Genomic DNA, 14,081 nt, shown 5'->3' with positions numbered 1-14,081 from the left:
AACTGAGAACAAACCCATCAGAACCAGCCCCCTTTCCTCCAGCTCCTATCTCTCCCCTCTTGTCCTGAGTTCTAGAAGAGATTTTTAGATCTAGAAGAAGCCTCAGAAGTAATCAAGTCCAATCTCCTCAGATTGAAAAAAAAGTGAAGTCAAAGAAATTAAGGGACCCAAAGGGTCATCGATGAACAAACCGACACCCAGTGAGTTTCTGATTTGCCCAAATCACCCCAGGGATTCAATGGCAAAAGCAAGAGCCAGAACTCTTCCCAGTGATCTTTGCAGGTTCCCTGGATTCCAGACTAGAACCAGGGCCTCTCTAGGTTCAGGACAGGGCATTCCCTCTCCCCTGTCCCTGGCTGCTCAGGCCCCCTAACTCTGGTCACAACATGCAGGATGATTTGTTCAGAGAGAAGAGAGAGATGTTGAAGCAGTTCCTTAAATGAGTGCAAATGGTGTAAGGTACAGAAAAGTCTTTAATGTGGCAAATACTCTGACCCTCCCCCCTTCCCACCATTCTTCAAGAGAGGAGCTGTCCAGCCAGGGCCTGGAATTGCTAAACTCCTTGCAGAGAGGCTGAAACTCAAGTCACTCCAGTCCTGGGAACTTCCAATTGGAGCCTCCCCAGAATCTCAATAAAAACAGTCAAAATATAGGAGCTGTGGCTGTGTCTTTGGAGAAACTGAAGGAGGTGTTGTCACCAAATACCCTCATTCAGCTATCACACGGACACCCATAAACACACACACACAGACACACACACAGACAGAGGTGTGCTTTGTAAACATACCACATTGCAGGAGCATCCATGCACACTCTATGACACACACATGTTGTGTGAACACATTCAAATGTACACACAAAGGCTACCTCTTCACCATCCCCAGGCCTGTCCACACACCGAGGCTGAAAGGCTTGGGAGCATGTGTTCATAGAGGATCTCTCCAAGCAGACCCCCTCCCTCCCCAGGGAGGTTAAGGGGAGACAAAGCTTGTGTTGGATTGGCCGTTGACTCCGCAGGTGGCATTGCTGTTGATCTGGGCCCAGGTAGGGAAATGGTCCAGTTGAAAGATGGGGTAGCCCCAGGTGTTGATGGCCAGCGTGATGATCACTATGCCAATGATATTGAGAAGAAATCCTGCTTTGGCCTGGAAGAGGGGAGAGAGATGGCAGGGTTCAATGAGTGGCTCAGGGGGATTCCCATTCCTATTGAAATCATAGGCAGCAATGGATAGAATGGATGGAGACTCATCTTCCTGAGTTCAAATCTAGCCTCAGATAGCTGTGGGGCCCCAGGCAAGTCACTTAACCCTGTTTGTCCCAGTTCCTCATCTATAAAATGAGCCAGAGAAGGAAATGGCAAACCACTCCAGTATCTTTGCCCAGAGAACCCCAAATGGAACCACAAAGAGCCGTACCTGACTGAACAGCAACAGATAGAGCCCTGGGCTGGGAATCAGGAAGATCTGAGTTCAAGTTCCACCTCAAACACTCACGAGCTTATTAGCTGTGTGAACTGAGGCAAGTTGCTAAATGCCTTAGTTTCCTCAACAATAAAATGGGAATAACACCTACCTACCAGGGTTGTTGTGAAGATCAAATGAAATGATCTTTATATGATACTTAGCACAGTGTCTGGCTAAGGAAGGCACATTCCTTCCTTCCTTCTTTCTTTAGAAACCACCCCCTGCTCCATTTTGCAGATGCAGAAATTGAGGCACAGAGACATTAAATGAGTTGTCTTGGGTTTGGAAACCAGTAGGGGTCTGAGGTAGGATTTGAATTCAGGTCTTCATCACCTTAAGTCCAGAGGAGTAATGGAATGTCAGGAATGAAAAGGCAATTGGGCCACAAGGTAGGCAACTGCTGCTGTCCCATCATGGGGAAATGGGGGCAGATTATCCCCTGAATAACACCTGGATATGTGCCTCTGTGGGAGAAGTTGTCCACTGACTGTGGAGGGAAGAGGACACTTTTCTGCCTCTCTCAGGGAGGTCCTGTTGGAAAACTGTCCTTTTAGTCAAATCCAAGTCTCACCTGTCCCAGGACAGACCCCACAAGTAAATAGCTAATAACCAACCTTTATGAAGCACTCTCTGGCTTCCAAAGCATTTTACATGCACTCTCTCATTTGATCTTCACATCAAGCTAGTGGGGTGAATTAGGTTCTATTTGTATATCCATTTTATAGGTGAGGAAATAAAGGCTAAGAGAAGGTAAATGACTTGCTCAGGGTCACACAGACAATATGTCTGAGGCAGGACTCTAAGAAGTCCCTTACTCTAAATCCAGCACTCTGTCCACTCTAGCAGAGCCAGGGTATGCCTCCCTGGTAAGACCTGTTCAGTCTTCCCTCAACTTTCTCTTCTTTGGAATAAGTGATCCCAATGGTTTGACTTTTTCACTGGGGATGGTAGTCTATATCCCTGTCTATAGGGGACATATATATATATGTAACTTCTGAACTCTTTCCAAGTACTTCAGATCCCTCTGGTCAAGAGAGTCAAGATGGATCCAGAGACAGGGGTCTTTAATCATGGTCTGGGGAAGAATACAAACACTCCCCTGCTAGGGATGGGCTCAGGATAGAAGGTATGCACTTTGTAGAAGCCTTTCCTAAAGGATCTCATCCCATTCCATCCCATCTCACCTCATCTTTTCTCATCCCATCCCATCCTATCCCACAGAGATTTATTAAATGTCTAAGTGTCTCTCATAAACAAGGCACTGTGCCAGGTGCTAGGGGAGTCAAGGCAGCCTCCCCTCAAAGAACTTACATTCTGCTGGGCTAAGGGAAGGGAGGGAAGAACAGAACAAGCAAACCCTTCAGTATCATAGCTCCAAAGCCAGAAGGAACCACAGAAGCCATCTAGCCCCATCCTCTCATTTTACAGATGAAGAAACTAAGCCTGAGGGAAGTGAAATCTAGTGACCACCAAGGTCACACAGAGAGTGTCAGAGTTGGGATTTGACCCCAGTTCAGCCCTCTTTGGGCTGTCCCGAGCTGTGATTTTTGGAAAGGGAAGGAAAGTGGATTCCCTTCCTCTCCCTTGCTAACTGAACTGCCCTTGGTAACTGCCTTCCCTTGCATCTTAATTCATGTCTTCTATCAATCAATCAACAAGGGTTTGTTAAGTGTATGTATGAATCAGGCACCCTGCTAAAGCAGGAGAAACAAAGAAAGGCAAGAATAGCTCCCCCCAATACTTTCCATTTTTAATGGTGGAGATAATATGTACATGAATAAATAGACAAGAAGTAAGTGGAAGGTACCTAAGGGGAGGGGTTGTGGGGAGAGTGGGAGAGAAAGGTCTTTCTTGTATCCACTTTGTGGTCCACTAGGACTCTTTCCCTCACTACTAACTCTACCTGGTTCCCATGGAGTAGGATGAGAGAAGAGATAGAATACAAGTATGTGGGGAGGGGTGTGTGTATGTGGGGAGAGGGCAGCTTTTCTCACCCTGGTTTCTTCTTCACTACTTACCATGTCACACACTTTGAGATTTCCAAATGAGAAGACGATGGCATTAGCTGGGGTGGCCACAGGCAGCATAAAGGCCAGAGAGGATGCGATGGTACAGGGGAGCATGACATAGAGTGGGTTGATGCAGATGGCCTGGGACTAGCAGGGAAGACAAAGGGAAGGAGAGGTCAGAACAACAAGGAGATGCTAAGGGGGAAATGAAGAACTGGGAAGTCTTGGCTTCATGCAAGTAAGGTGGGCAGGAAGGGAAGGCAGGAAGGGGCAAGAGCACCTGCTCACATCCCATTATTTCACAGATCAGTGAGGACACTGATGGAGAGTCCTTGAAACTGACAGAACAAGGTGGGGCTGGGGCCAGCCTTGGACCCCCTCTTCTCTGCCCGGGTGGGCAGAGCCCCAGTAGTCGGGAGTGCTTGGGAGGGCTCTAGGGCTTGTTCCCTACTTCAGAAAATGTTTTGTGGGCTAAGAGGGGCCCTTCACCTCCCTGGGCCTTAGATCTCCTCCAGAAGATGACTAGCTGACCTGCCCTTCAGGTGTGGAGAGGGGAGGGACCCATAAAACTGATCTCAAAGAGACCACAGGGATTCCATCAAAGAGCTGTGGAAATGGCCCAGGGACGCCCCTGGTGAGAAATCTTACCTGGTCACTTTGGGGGTGACCAAGACTCATATTGGGAGGGGAATGACAGAACAACCAACTAGATTCTCACCTGGTGATGTCAGCCAGGACAGGGAATGGGGGTGGGAGGGTAGGGGGTGGAGGTGAGTCAGGGGCCAAAGAGCCAGGCATCCACAGGTCACCACAGCCCAAGGAGGCTGAGAATTCTCCACTCTCTTTCACAAATTGCAGATGCAGCAGGGTCCCCTCAGTTTAGAAACTGAGAGGTCTGGGTCAGCCCTGGGTGACGGGACATGAGGGAAGAGGAGCTTTTAAAAGACAGGATAGGAAGAGAAATGGGGGTAAAGGGTGTCTTACCATGGAAGCGAGGATGGGCAGAAAGAGGGTAGTGGTGGCCACATTGCTGGTACATTCAGTGAAGGTAGCCACAAGGACACTAAGGATGAAGGCAATGGCTGAAGTAGGGATGCCCTGTAGTGGTGTTAGCTTTTCCCCCAGCCACTGGGACAGGCCTGATGTCTGTAGGGAGGAAGGAATGGGAGGAGCCCTGGGTTGCTGTGTCTCTGAGTTTTGGCATAACAAATCCTCATTTCCCTTTCCTTCCTCCCCCCTCCCCCTTCCCCAAGGAAAGAGCAAGGAAAGTAGGAAATGGGAAGCTTGCTTGAATTTTGGCAGGTCAGGGGTCAAGGTCGAGTGGCTTGAGCAAGATGAGGGGAAAGACCTAGATTCCAGGCCCTCTTCTCCCTCCCTGCCCCTCCCTTGACCCAGTAGCAATTGGGGCAGGGAGAAGACCAGAAATTTTTTTTTGGGTGGGGCAATGAGGGCCAAGTGACTTGCCCAGGGTCACACAGAAAGTAAGTGTCAAGTGTCTGAGGTTAGACTTGAACTCAGGTCCTCCTGAGTCCAGTGCTGGTGCTTTATCCACTGTGCCACCTAGATGTCCCCAAAGACCAGAATTTTATTGGAAATAGGATCCCCTGGGCTCCATGTTTCCTGGTGGCTGGAAAGACTTCTTAGGACAATAGGAAACCTTCTAATGCAGAAATAAAATGGTGGTGGGTAAGGGGGAAAGAGATGGGGAAAAGATAATCCTTTAAAGCAGGGATCATCTGGTTGTCCCTATCCCTAGTTCCTGTTGTCATCATTCCTGTGCTGGTAGCACCTCCTTCCCTTCCCTCAGCCCTCCCCAGCTTCCCTTTGTCTTTGGGCACAGGTAGTGTGCATGGATGAAGCATTAGGGGCTGAGCTGGGGGGAAGGAGGAGTGCTCTATGAGCTGGCCTCTTCAACAGGAAGGGATAGGGCAGGGAGACCTTCTCTATCGATCCTTGCCATGTCCCCCCATCCCCCCACCCCCGTCCCCTGTCCCAGTCATCTCCCTGCCACCTAGAACTCAGAGAAAAGAATTGCTGGGACCATTGACAGCTGGATGCATGTCCTGATGTCAGGTCACTAGGAAATGCCAACCTTCTCCCCAACCGTACAGCAAGGAGGGGGTCTGAGGTCCCTCTTGCATTAAATTTCTGGGCATGTGCTCTCCCAGGAAGTCCCCTTTGTCCCAATTTGTGATGGGAGAGATGGAGCTCTAGGCTCAGGGGGAGGCTGAGTCAGGGAGTCTCCCCTCTTCACAGCTGGCGCAGGCAGTCACTCCCAGGGGCTATAAGGGGACAGTGGGGTCAGATCCCAGGGCCACAAAAGACTCGGGAAATCTGGGTTCCCAGAAGCTGGGCTGAAAGTGATTTTGTTGCCCCCTTGCGGCCATGGAAGGCAATGAAGCTGCTCCGACTTCGGAGCTGGGGCAAGCATTGGGTTAGATGGGGAGAGGGGGATGGTATGATACACTTTAGCGTTACTGGATCAAGCTGGGCATAATGTTCCTGAACCTGACCTCCTGGCTCCAAAGAACAAATGCATGCTTTCTTTTCCTGGGGGCAGATGGGTGGGTGCATTGGCTGGAGTACGGAATGTGGAGTCAGGAAGATCTGAGTTCAAATTCTCTCTTGGACACTTACTATTCAGGTGACCCTGGGGCAAGTCACTTCATCTTTATGTGCCTCAGTTTCCCCATCTGTAAAATGATGATAATAATAGCACCTACTTCATAGGGTTGTTGTGAGGATCAAATGAGAACATGTAAAAGTGCTTTGCAAGCCTCAGCAAAGATACTGGAGTGGTTTTCCATGTCCTTCTCCAGCTCATTTGACAGATGAGGACGCTGAGGTAAGCAAGGTAAAGTGACTTGTTCAGGGACAGGCAGTATCTGAAGTCAGATTTGAACTCAGGTCCACTGCTCTACTTAGCTGACCTAATACAAAGGGGAAATTTACTGGGAATTCCCTACCCTGATGAAATCACAAATGTGGACTTGAAATATACACACATATATGTATAATATAATCACTTATATAATTCACATATGCATATGTAATATATTATATATATATATAACATATATGATATATATCATGGTAGTCTCTTAGACTATAATCAAATTACTTCTTTCCATCTGCCCCCAAAACTTCTAACTTCTGAACAGAAGTTAATTCCTCCCCTGTGTCATGTGAGCTCCCCCACTCAGTTCATTCCTTATCCCCCCCAGCTTCTTTCTTTTTTCTTCCTGGGAGCAGAAAGAGAGTTGATGGGGGTGGGGCAGGAGTGGGGTGGTGCTTACCTCACTGCCCCTGGCCAGAGCAAAGCCTCCACCCAGCAGGAAGACGATATTCCAGGGCATTTTCTTATTCACGATATTCCAGGTCAGGAGTGCAGGTGGGGCCTTCAACTTCCCCTCGGTGCCTGGTCCCCAAAGTGAGGAACCAGGTCATTGAGAGAGCCCCTGGATGACATGTTCCCTTCTCTGTTCTACTCACTCTGGAACCCCTGCCCAGGTATTGGGAAGAACACCAGAACTTCATTCCTTCCATTGTAGTGTAGTGGAAAAAGGGACACTGAGCTGGGACCTAGAACACTTGGGTTCTACTGCCCACCCATCAACAACCAACTGTATGTGACCCTCACTTTGCTCCTCTATAAAATGAGGACTATGTAAAAGTGAGAGGCAGGGAGGGGGGATGCAGATCAAATGGCTCTGAGGTCTTTTCCTTCTCCAGGGTTTGCTGATTTCTATCCCCACCTCTCCTTCCCCACCATCCCTCCTTCCATGACCAAATACTTACCCTGCTGCTGGGAGCCAGGGAGCTCTGAGGGTATGATAAACAGGAGGATGCCGATGAAGAAGGCCACGGTGCCGTCTGAGACCATGCTGCAAGGGGTAGTGGGGGCAGAGGAGAGGCAATGAGCGCAAGGGCTTGGGGAAGGGTATCAGAGGAGTTGGCTTCTTTCCTCAGCCCTGGCCTTTCCATCCAACCATCCTTCAAGGCTCAGGCCAAGTTTCACGTGCATCCATAATGTTTGCACAGCTTTCAGTGGCCTTCTCCAAATTCCTCCAGCAATTACTGTGTATAGTCCTCTTGTACCTCCTTATCTCTACAGCTAGACTGTAAGCTCCTTGAGAGGAGGTACCATGCCTAGTACAACCCTAATATAGAGTAATGTGGTGTATTAAGGGTTAGATCAGGAGCCAGAAGGTTCAAATTTGAATCCTCCATTTACCAGCTGGGTGGCCATGAGTGAGTCACTTAACCTCCCTCTGAGCCTCAGTTTCTTCATCTATAAAAGGGGGATGACAATGCTTGCCTTACCTAGCTTGGGAAGGTGTTGGGAGGCCAAGTGCTTTGTAAAACAAATAACTTTAGACATGTGAGATCCTGATTCTCCATCAGGTTTGTGGCTGATAATCAACTGATTCAGTCTAAGCCTCACCCCCTCCAGGAGCCTTCCAGTTTGAGCCCCACCACAGGTGCTCCTGTGAAGCTGGGGCTTTAGCTGGCAGGACATTACTTCTCACCTACCATTTTCCATGTGAGTTTATTATTGTTCCCATCAGGATCCCTGATGCTGAGCCTGTCTCTTCCTTTAGTATCCCTCCCTAGTATGCTGTAGCAGCTTGTAGCCGCTGTTGGTATCTGTCAGTCAACAAATGTTTATTATGCATCTATTATGTGCAGATGTGGTGCTAAGTACTGGGCATACAGAGAATGGCAAAAATGTAGTGCCCCCCTCAAGAAGCTCAGTCTGATGGGCAAATATGCACATACAAGATATATAAGGTGTAAATGGAAAGGAAGGCATTAGCAATGGCTGGGGGGATAGAAGGAACACTGAGAAAGTCCTCCTACAGAAGGTGGGATCTGATTGGACTGAAGAATTTACCTGAACTGAACCAGAGGGAATTAGATAGAAAGTATTTTCCCTTCTTTGAAATGGCCACCTCAATAGCCTGTGACTCAATCTACCTTTCCAGCATTATTTCACATTCTTCTCCTTCACATACTATATATTCCAACCAAACTGACTTCCTTGCTTTTCCCAGAACTGGGTATTTCATCTCCTATTTCTGTTTTTTAAAAATAGGCTGTCTCGGGGCAGCTAGGTGGCGCAGTGGATAAAGCGCCGGCCCTGGATTCAGGAGTACCTGAGTTCAAGTCCGACCTCAGACACTTAACACTTACTAGCTGTGTGACCCTGGGCAAGTCACTTAACCCCAATTGCCTCACTTAAAAAAAAAATAGGCTGTCTCCTGAACCTGGAATCAGCTGCCTGGTAATTTACTCATTTATCTGTTGTACCCTCCCAGTAGAATGTAAGCTCCTAGAAGTCAGGGACTTTTCTTAGCTTTGTATCCCTGGTGTCTGGCACATAGTAGGCTTTTTTTTTTGGCAGGGCAATGGGGGTTAAGTGACTTGCCCAGGGTCACACAGCTAGTAAGTGTTAAGTGTCTGAGGCTGGATTTGAACTCAGGTACTCCTGAATCCAGGGCCAGCGCTTTAACCACTGCACCATCTAGCTGCCCCTTAAGTTGTTTATAAACTTTTTTTTGTTTTTTGTTTGTTTGTTTTTTTTAGTGAGGCAATTGGGGTTAAGTGACTTGCCCAGGGTCACACAGCTAGTAAGTGTTAAGTGTCTGAAGCCAGATTTGAACTCAGGTACTCCTGACTCCAAGGCCAGTGCTCTATCCACTGAGCCACCTAGCTGCCCCTACATAGTAGGCTTTTAATAAATGTTTATTGAATCAAAACAAATCGAACCCCTCTGCCTCTACCTCCTCTAATGCATCCCTCCCCCATTCCCTCATTTCAGGCCCCTCTACCCTCAACTCCAATTCCATCTCTCCCCTCCCATCCCATAAAATGTAGGGTTTCTTAGACCTTTTTGTGCTGAAGACCCCTTGGGAAGTCTGGAGAAGCCTAGGAAGCCCTTTTTATGTTTTAAAGTACATAAAATAAAAAGGAAACAATTATATGGAAATACAGTTATGAAAATATTAAGGAAAAACCAAGTTTTAAGTACCAATATTAAAGTATTAAAAACAAGGATGAAGAAAGCAACCAAATGTTAAGGAAAAAAGAATTTGCAGATCCCAGATCTGGATGATAAAGGATCTGCATCCTCTGATCTGCATCCGGTGATCTCCTCATCCTGTTCTGTCTCTGTCTCTCACTGTCTCTCTCCGTCTCCGTCTCTGTCTCTCTCAAGGCTTTCTAGAGCCATCTTTGTCTCCATGACCACCATTTCTGGGAAGTTCTTCCCCATGTCTAACATCCCTCCTTCTTTCCCTCCAGTGGATGTCCACTGTGCCTTGGTTTGGTGGGATCTGTCCATTCTCGGCTCTCATTCTGCCATCTTCCTTGGGGCCATTCATCCTCCCCTTTCCTCACTCCTAAGCATCAGTGCATGTGGTCTCCCTTGGAGCCTTACCTTTCCCCCTTTTCGTTAGGAAAGGCCACACTGCCCCAACCGGGGAAGAAGCCAGGCTCTCTCGTGAACCACAGGACTACTAGGAGAACAAACAGGACAGTGACGAGTTTCTCAGCAACAGTCATGGGGCCCAACTTCTTCTGTTCAGTCTGGATGACTTGGTATGCTGCTTTCTCCTTTTCTCGAGCCTGCCCTCCACAGCTGAAGTTCTTCCGCAAGCTATAGGCAAAGGGACACATTCACAGTCACACATCCTCAATCAGAACCACTCCAAGAGCAGGCATGGACTTATCTTGTTAATGTTCCCATTTTATAGATTGGCAAACTGAAGTCAAGGAAGGTAAATGACTCCCCAAGGTCACATAGCAAACTGCTGGCTTGTTTTCTAATAATTTATCCTTCTTAAAGGGAAATCAACAGTTTTTTTGTGCCTTGGATGTCCTGGTGAAGCCTATGGCCTTCTTCTCAAATGAATAAAATAAAATGCATGATTACAAAAGAAGCCAATTATACTGGTTATCAAATTATGTAGTTTTACTAGGATTACAAGAGAAACCATTCATATAATTATCAGAATCTATTTCATGGACCTAGGTCAGGAATTGTAAAGAATTAATTGTTATTTGAGGTTTTTATGCCTCAGCATGCACTGGCCTGGGTTTCTGCAAATGGCACGGTGCTCCACCCACTGGTTGTAGCCATTGCCATGGAGCTAGCAAGTCACATTATGACCACTCACCGACGCCTACATGGGACTGGCAAAATTATAATGATTGGAAGCCTAGTGAGGGCAGTCATGTGACTGTCAGAGCAGCCATCCCATTGGCTGGGGCTGTGTGGAGTTTTTCTGGGATTGGTGGAGGAGAATTGGGCATTCTAGCTGGACGCTGGAAGGAGACAGGAGTTCTGCTGCATATTCTCAGCTGATTCCTGGGTGGTGGTATCTTTTCAGGTTGTATAATTTCCCTTTCTCCATTTTATTTCCTTTTCCTTGATCCTACTGATCCTGTTTGTGTGTGGTTTTTTTTTTTAAGCTCGTTCTTGTTAAAATAAATCCTGTTCTGTTTTGAGGGAGGCTGCCAGTCTCCTTCCTTGCCCTAATATTTCGATGAGCCGCTTAGCTAACACTCCCCAATTAAAAATTGGTCCCCACAGAACTATTATTGTCTAGGCGAAAGGTCCTAGATTCAAAGGTGGGTAGTTCTATAACACCTGCAACAACTACTTTGTTATACAGAGGTGGAAACTGATGCTCCTGAGGAAGGGAAATGACTTGTCTAATGTCACATAACTAGGGTGAGGAATTTAATTCAAGACCTCTCACTTCAGATTGAATTTTTTTTACTAGGACTACAATGCACAGTGAACTAAGAGTAGAAGGTAGGAGAGGAAAAGCAGTAAGCTCTTGGAACTCACATGATTGCTCCACAAAACCTTCAAATAATGCCATAGGACAATTCCTGGAATAGCAAACCCCACAAAAGAATGGACTGAGATAATTTTCCAGCTAAAGACAGCTTAGAAGGTCAGTAGGAGGGGGCTGCTGTGCCGGGCCAGGAGTGGAGCCCAACCCCACTGTCACGCTGACACAGATCCAGTCCCAGGAAGGCCGAGCCAGGGAAAGAAACCCCCCAGAGCCTCTGAATCAGCTGCAGCACCAGTGTCATCTGGAACTAATCTCACAGTCTGGTGAAAGGGCTGAGTGGTTGGCAGGGAGGAGATTACAGGGGGTCTCTGATGGTGCTGAGGCAGAACTTGGGTGTTTTACCCCTTCTGGGAACCAGGAAGTAGCCTTCAGTGGTGGTGGCCCAGGTGGGGGAGGGGCGCAGGATTGTCAGAGCTAACAACCACAGCACACAAAGTTTTGCTGTCTGGTTAATTAGCAAGTTGGCCTGGGGTTGTCTATGGACCAGGGAACAGGCCAGGCAAGTGAAGAACCTGCCCTTCCTTAAACTGAAACACCTGGCACCCTCTAAACCTTGGGAGAGTATAGCTTGGAAGTAGGGCCCCACTGTAAGAGGGAGTTAAAAGTCAAATAAAAGATGGGCAAGACGAGCAAGCAGAGAAAGTTGAGAATTATAGAAAGTTTCTTTAGTGACAAGGAAGATGCAGGTGCACCCTCAGAAGAGGATAGCAACATCAGGGTTCATAAATCCAAAGCTTCCAAGAAAAATATGAATTGGTCTCAGGCCATGGAAGCGCTCAAAAGGGACTTTGAAGGCAAAGTAAGAGAGGTGGAGGAAAGAATGGAAAGAGAAATGAGAGCCACACAAGAGAGTCATGAGAAACAAGTCAACAGCTTGAAAAGCCAAATGGAAAAGGAGATATAAAAGCTTTCTGAAGAAAATAATTGCCTAAGAATTTGGATTGAACAAATGGAAGCTAGTGAGTTTATGAGAAATCAAGACACAACAAAGCAAATCCAAATGAATAAAAAATTAGAGGGAAATGTGAAATATCTCCTTGGAAAAATAGCTGACCTGGAAAATAGATCCAGGAGAGATTAATTTGAAAATTATTGGACTAGCTGAAAACCATGATCAAGCAAAGAGCTTAGACATCATCTTCCAGGAAATTGTCAGGGGAAATTGCTCTGATATTCTAGAAGCATAAGGTAAAATAGAAATTGAAAGAATCCATTGATCACATCCTGAAAGAGATCCCAAAATGAAACCTTCCAGGAATATTATAGGCAAATTCCAGAGCTTCCAGGTCAAGGAAAAAATATTGCAAGCTGCCAAAAAGAAACAATTCAAGTACTATGGAGCCACAGACAGGATAGCACAAGATCTAGCAGTTTCTACATTAAAGGATCGGAGGGCATGGAATATGATCTTCCAGAGGGCAAAGGAATTGAGATTACAACCAAGAATCACCTATCCAGAAAAACTGAGTATAATCTTTCAGGGAAAAAAAGGGAATTCAATGAAAAATAGGACTTTCAAGTATTTGTGATGAAAAGATCTTAACTGAATAGAAAATTTGACTTTCAAATACAAGACCCTAGAGAAGCATAAAAAGGTAAACAGGAAAAAGAAATTAAGAGGTATGTTAAAAGGTTAAACTGTTTACATTCCTACATGGGAAGATGATACATCTAACTCATAAGAGTAGAAGGTGGGACTTGGGGAGGTTACAAAGGAAAGAGAAAGAAGGAAGGCCTTTAGATGAATGGACTCATCTTTGGGGACTTTCAAAGTCCTTCCCTTTCTTTTTTTGAGGTCATGGGATTAACTTTGTGTCATTACATTCTTGCTATCATTCTTTCATCCTTTCTCTCCCCTCCTCAAATTCATAAGATCTTAGAACTATAGTTAGAACTAGAAGGAAATCTTAGAGATTATCCACCAACCCCTTTAGGGGCAGGTAGGTGACACCATAGCGCATAGGGTCCAGGGCCTGAAGTTAGGAAGACCCGAGTTCAAATGTGACCTCAGATGCTTACTAGCTGTGTGACCCTGGGCAAGTCACTTAACCCTGTTTGCCTCAGTTTCCTCATCTGTCAAATGAGCTGGAGAAGGAAATGGCAAGGGGCTGGACTCTGCAGGGAGGGAGCCAAGAGCCTGTTTTAAACACTACAGGGCTATTTTATTATGTATCATATTCATAAAAATATTTATTATAAGATAAGCAGGCCTACCATACTTGGAATGTAAAATGGACAGCCCAGGTGGGAACATCCTAAAATTCACTGGAGGATGTTTAGGGATGGAGGATGATGCTTTTGTTTAGGCTCATGAGCCAGCTGGACCTTGCAACTCTAAGAGGTTTATAAGGGGCCAAGTTAGGGCAGGGGAACAATAGCTACAACAATAAATTTAGAAGCTACAGATCATGCATTCTGGGACTGGGTTCTCTTCTACTACAATGATATTTAATACAATAATACATCATGGAATATTTCTATTTTATCATTTATTTTATATTGTATATTTATTCCACATTTATATTTTTTGTGGGGCAATGAGGGTTAAATGACTTGCCCAGGGTCACACAGCTAGTATGTGTCAAGTGTCTGAGGCCACATTTGAACTCAGGTCCTCCTGAATCCAGGGCCAGTGATTTATCCACTGTACTACTTAGCCACCTCTTGTATTTAGATTAAAATATTATTTTGTGTAGTATATTTATTATATAAATGATTATTTTATCTTTAATTTTCTTCTATTC

The 14,081-nt window shown here is 46.2% G+C and overlaps 1 protein-coding gene across 1 annotated transcript in view; it reads right to left on the bottom strand.

Annotated features, from left to right (window-relative positions):
* Positions 1 to 642: 642 nt before the first annotated feature.
* Positions 643 to 14,081, bottom strand: part of SLC13A2 (solute carrier family 13 member 2) — a 40,257-nt gene continuing 26,818 nt past the window's right edge. Inside the window, exons 7-12 of the mRNA XM_043962844.1 lie at positions 9,912 to 10,130; positions 7,260 to 7,356; positions 6,769 to 6,882; positions 4,457 to 4,618; positions 3,482 to 3,619; positions 643 to 1,145 (exon numbers count right to left, since the gene is read on the bottom strand). Of these exons, the coding sequence (XP_043818779.1) occupies positions 972 to 1,145; positions 3,482 to 3,619; positions 4,457 to 4,618; positions 6,769 to 6,882; positions 7,260 to 7,356; positions 9,912 to 10,130 (904 nt within the window). The 3' untranslated portion in view covers positions 643 to 971. The remainder of the gene's footprint in view (positions 1,146 to 3,481; positions 3,620 to 4,456; positions 4,619 to 6,768; positions 6,883 to 7,259; positions 7,357 to 9,911; positions 10,131 to 14,081) is intronic.

The sequence above is a fragment of the Dromiciops gliroides genome, chromosome 4, assembly GCF_019393635.1.
Source record: "Dromiciops gliroides isolate mDroGli1 chromosome 4, mDroGli1.pri, whole genome shotgun sequence".
Classification (NCBI taxonomy): domain Eukaryota; kingdom Metazoa; phylum Chordata; class Mammalia; order Microbiotheria; family Microbiotheriidae; genus Dromiciops; species Dromiciops gliroides.
This window is presented reverse-complemented; position numbering and strand designations above follow the sequence as displayed.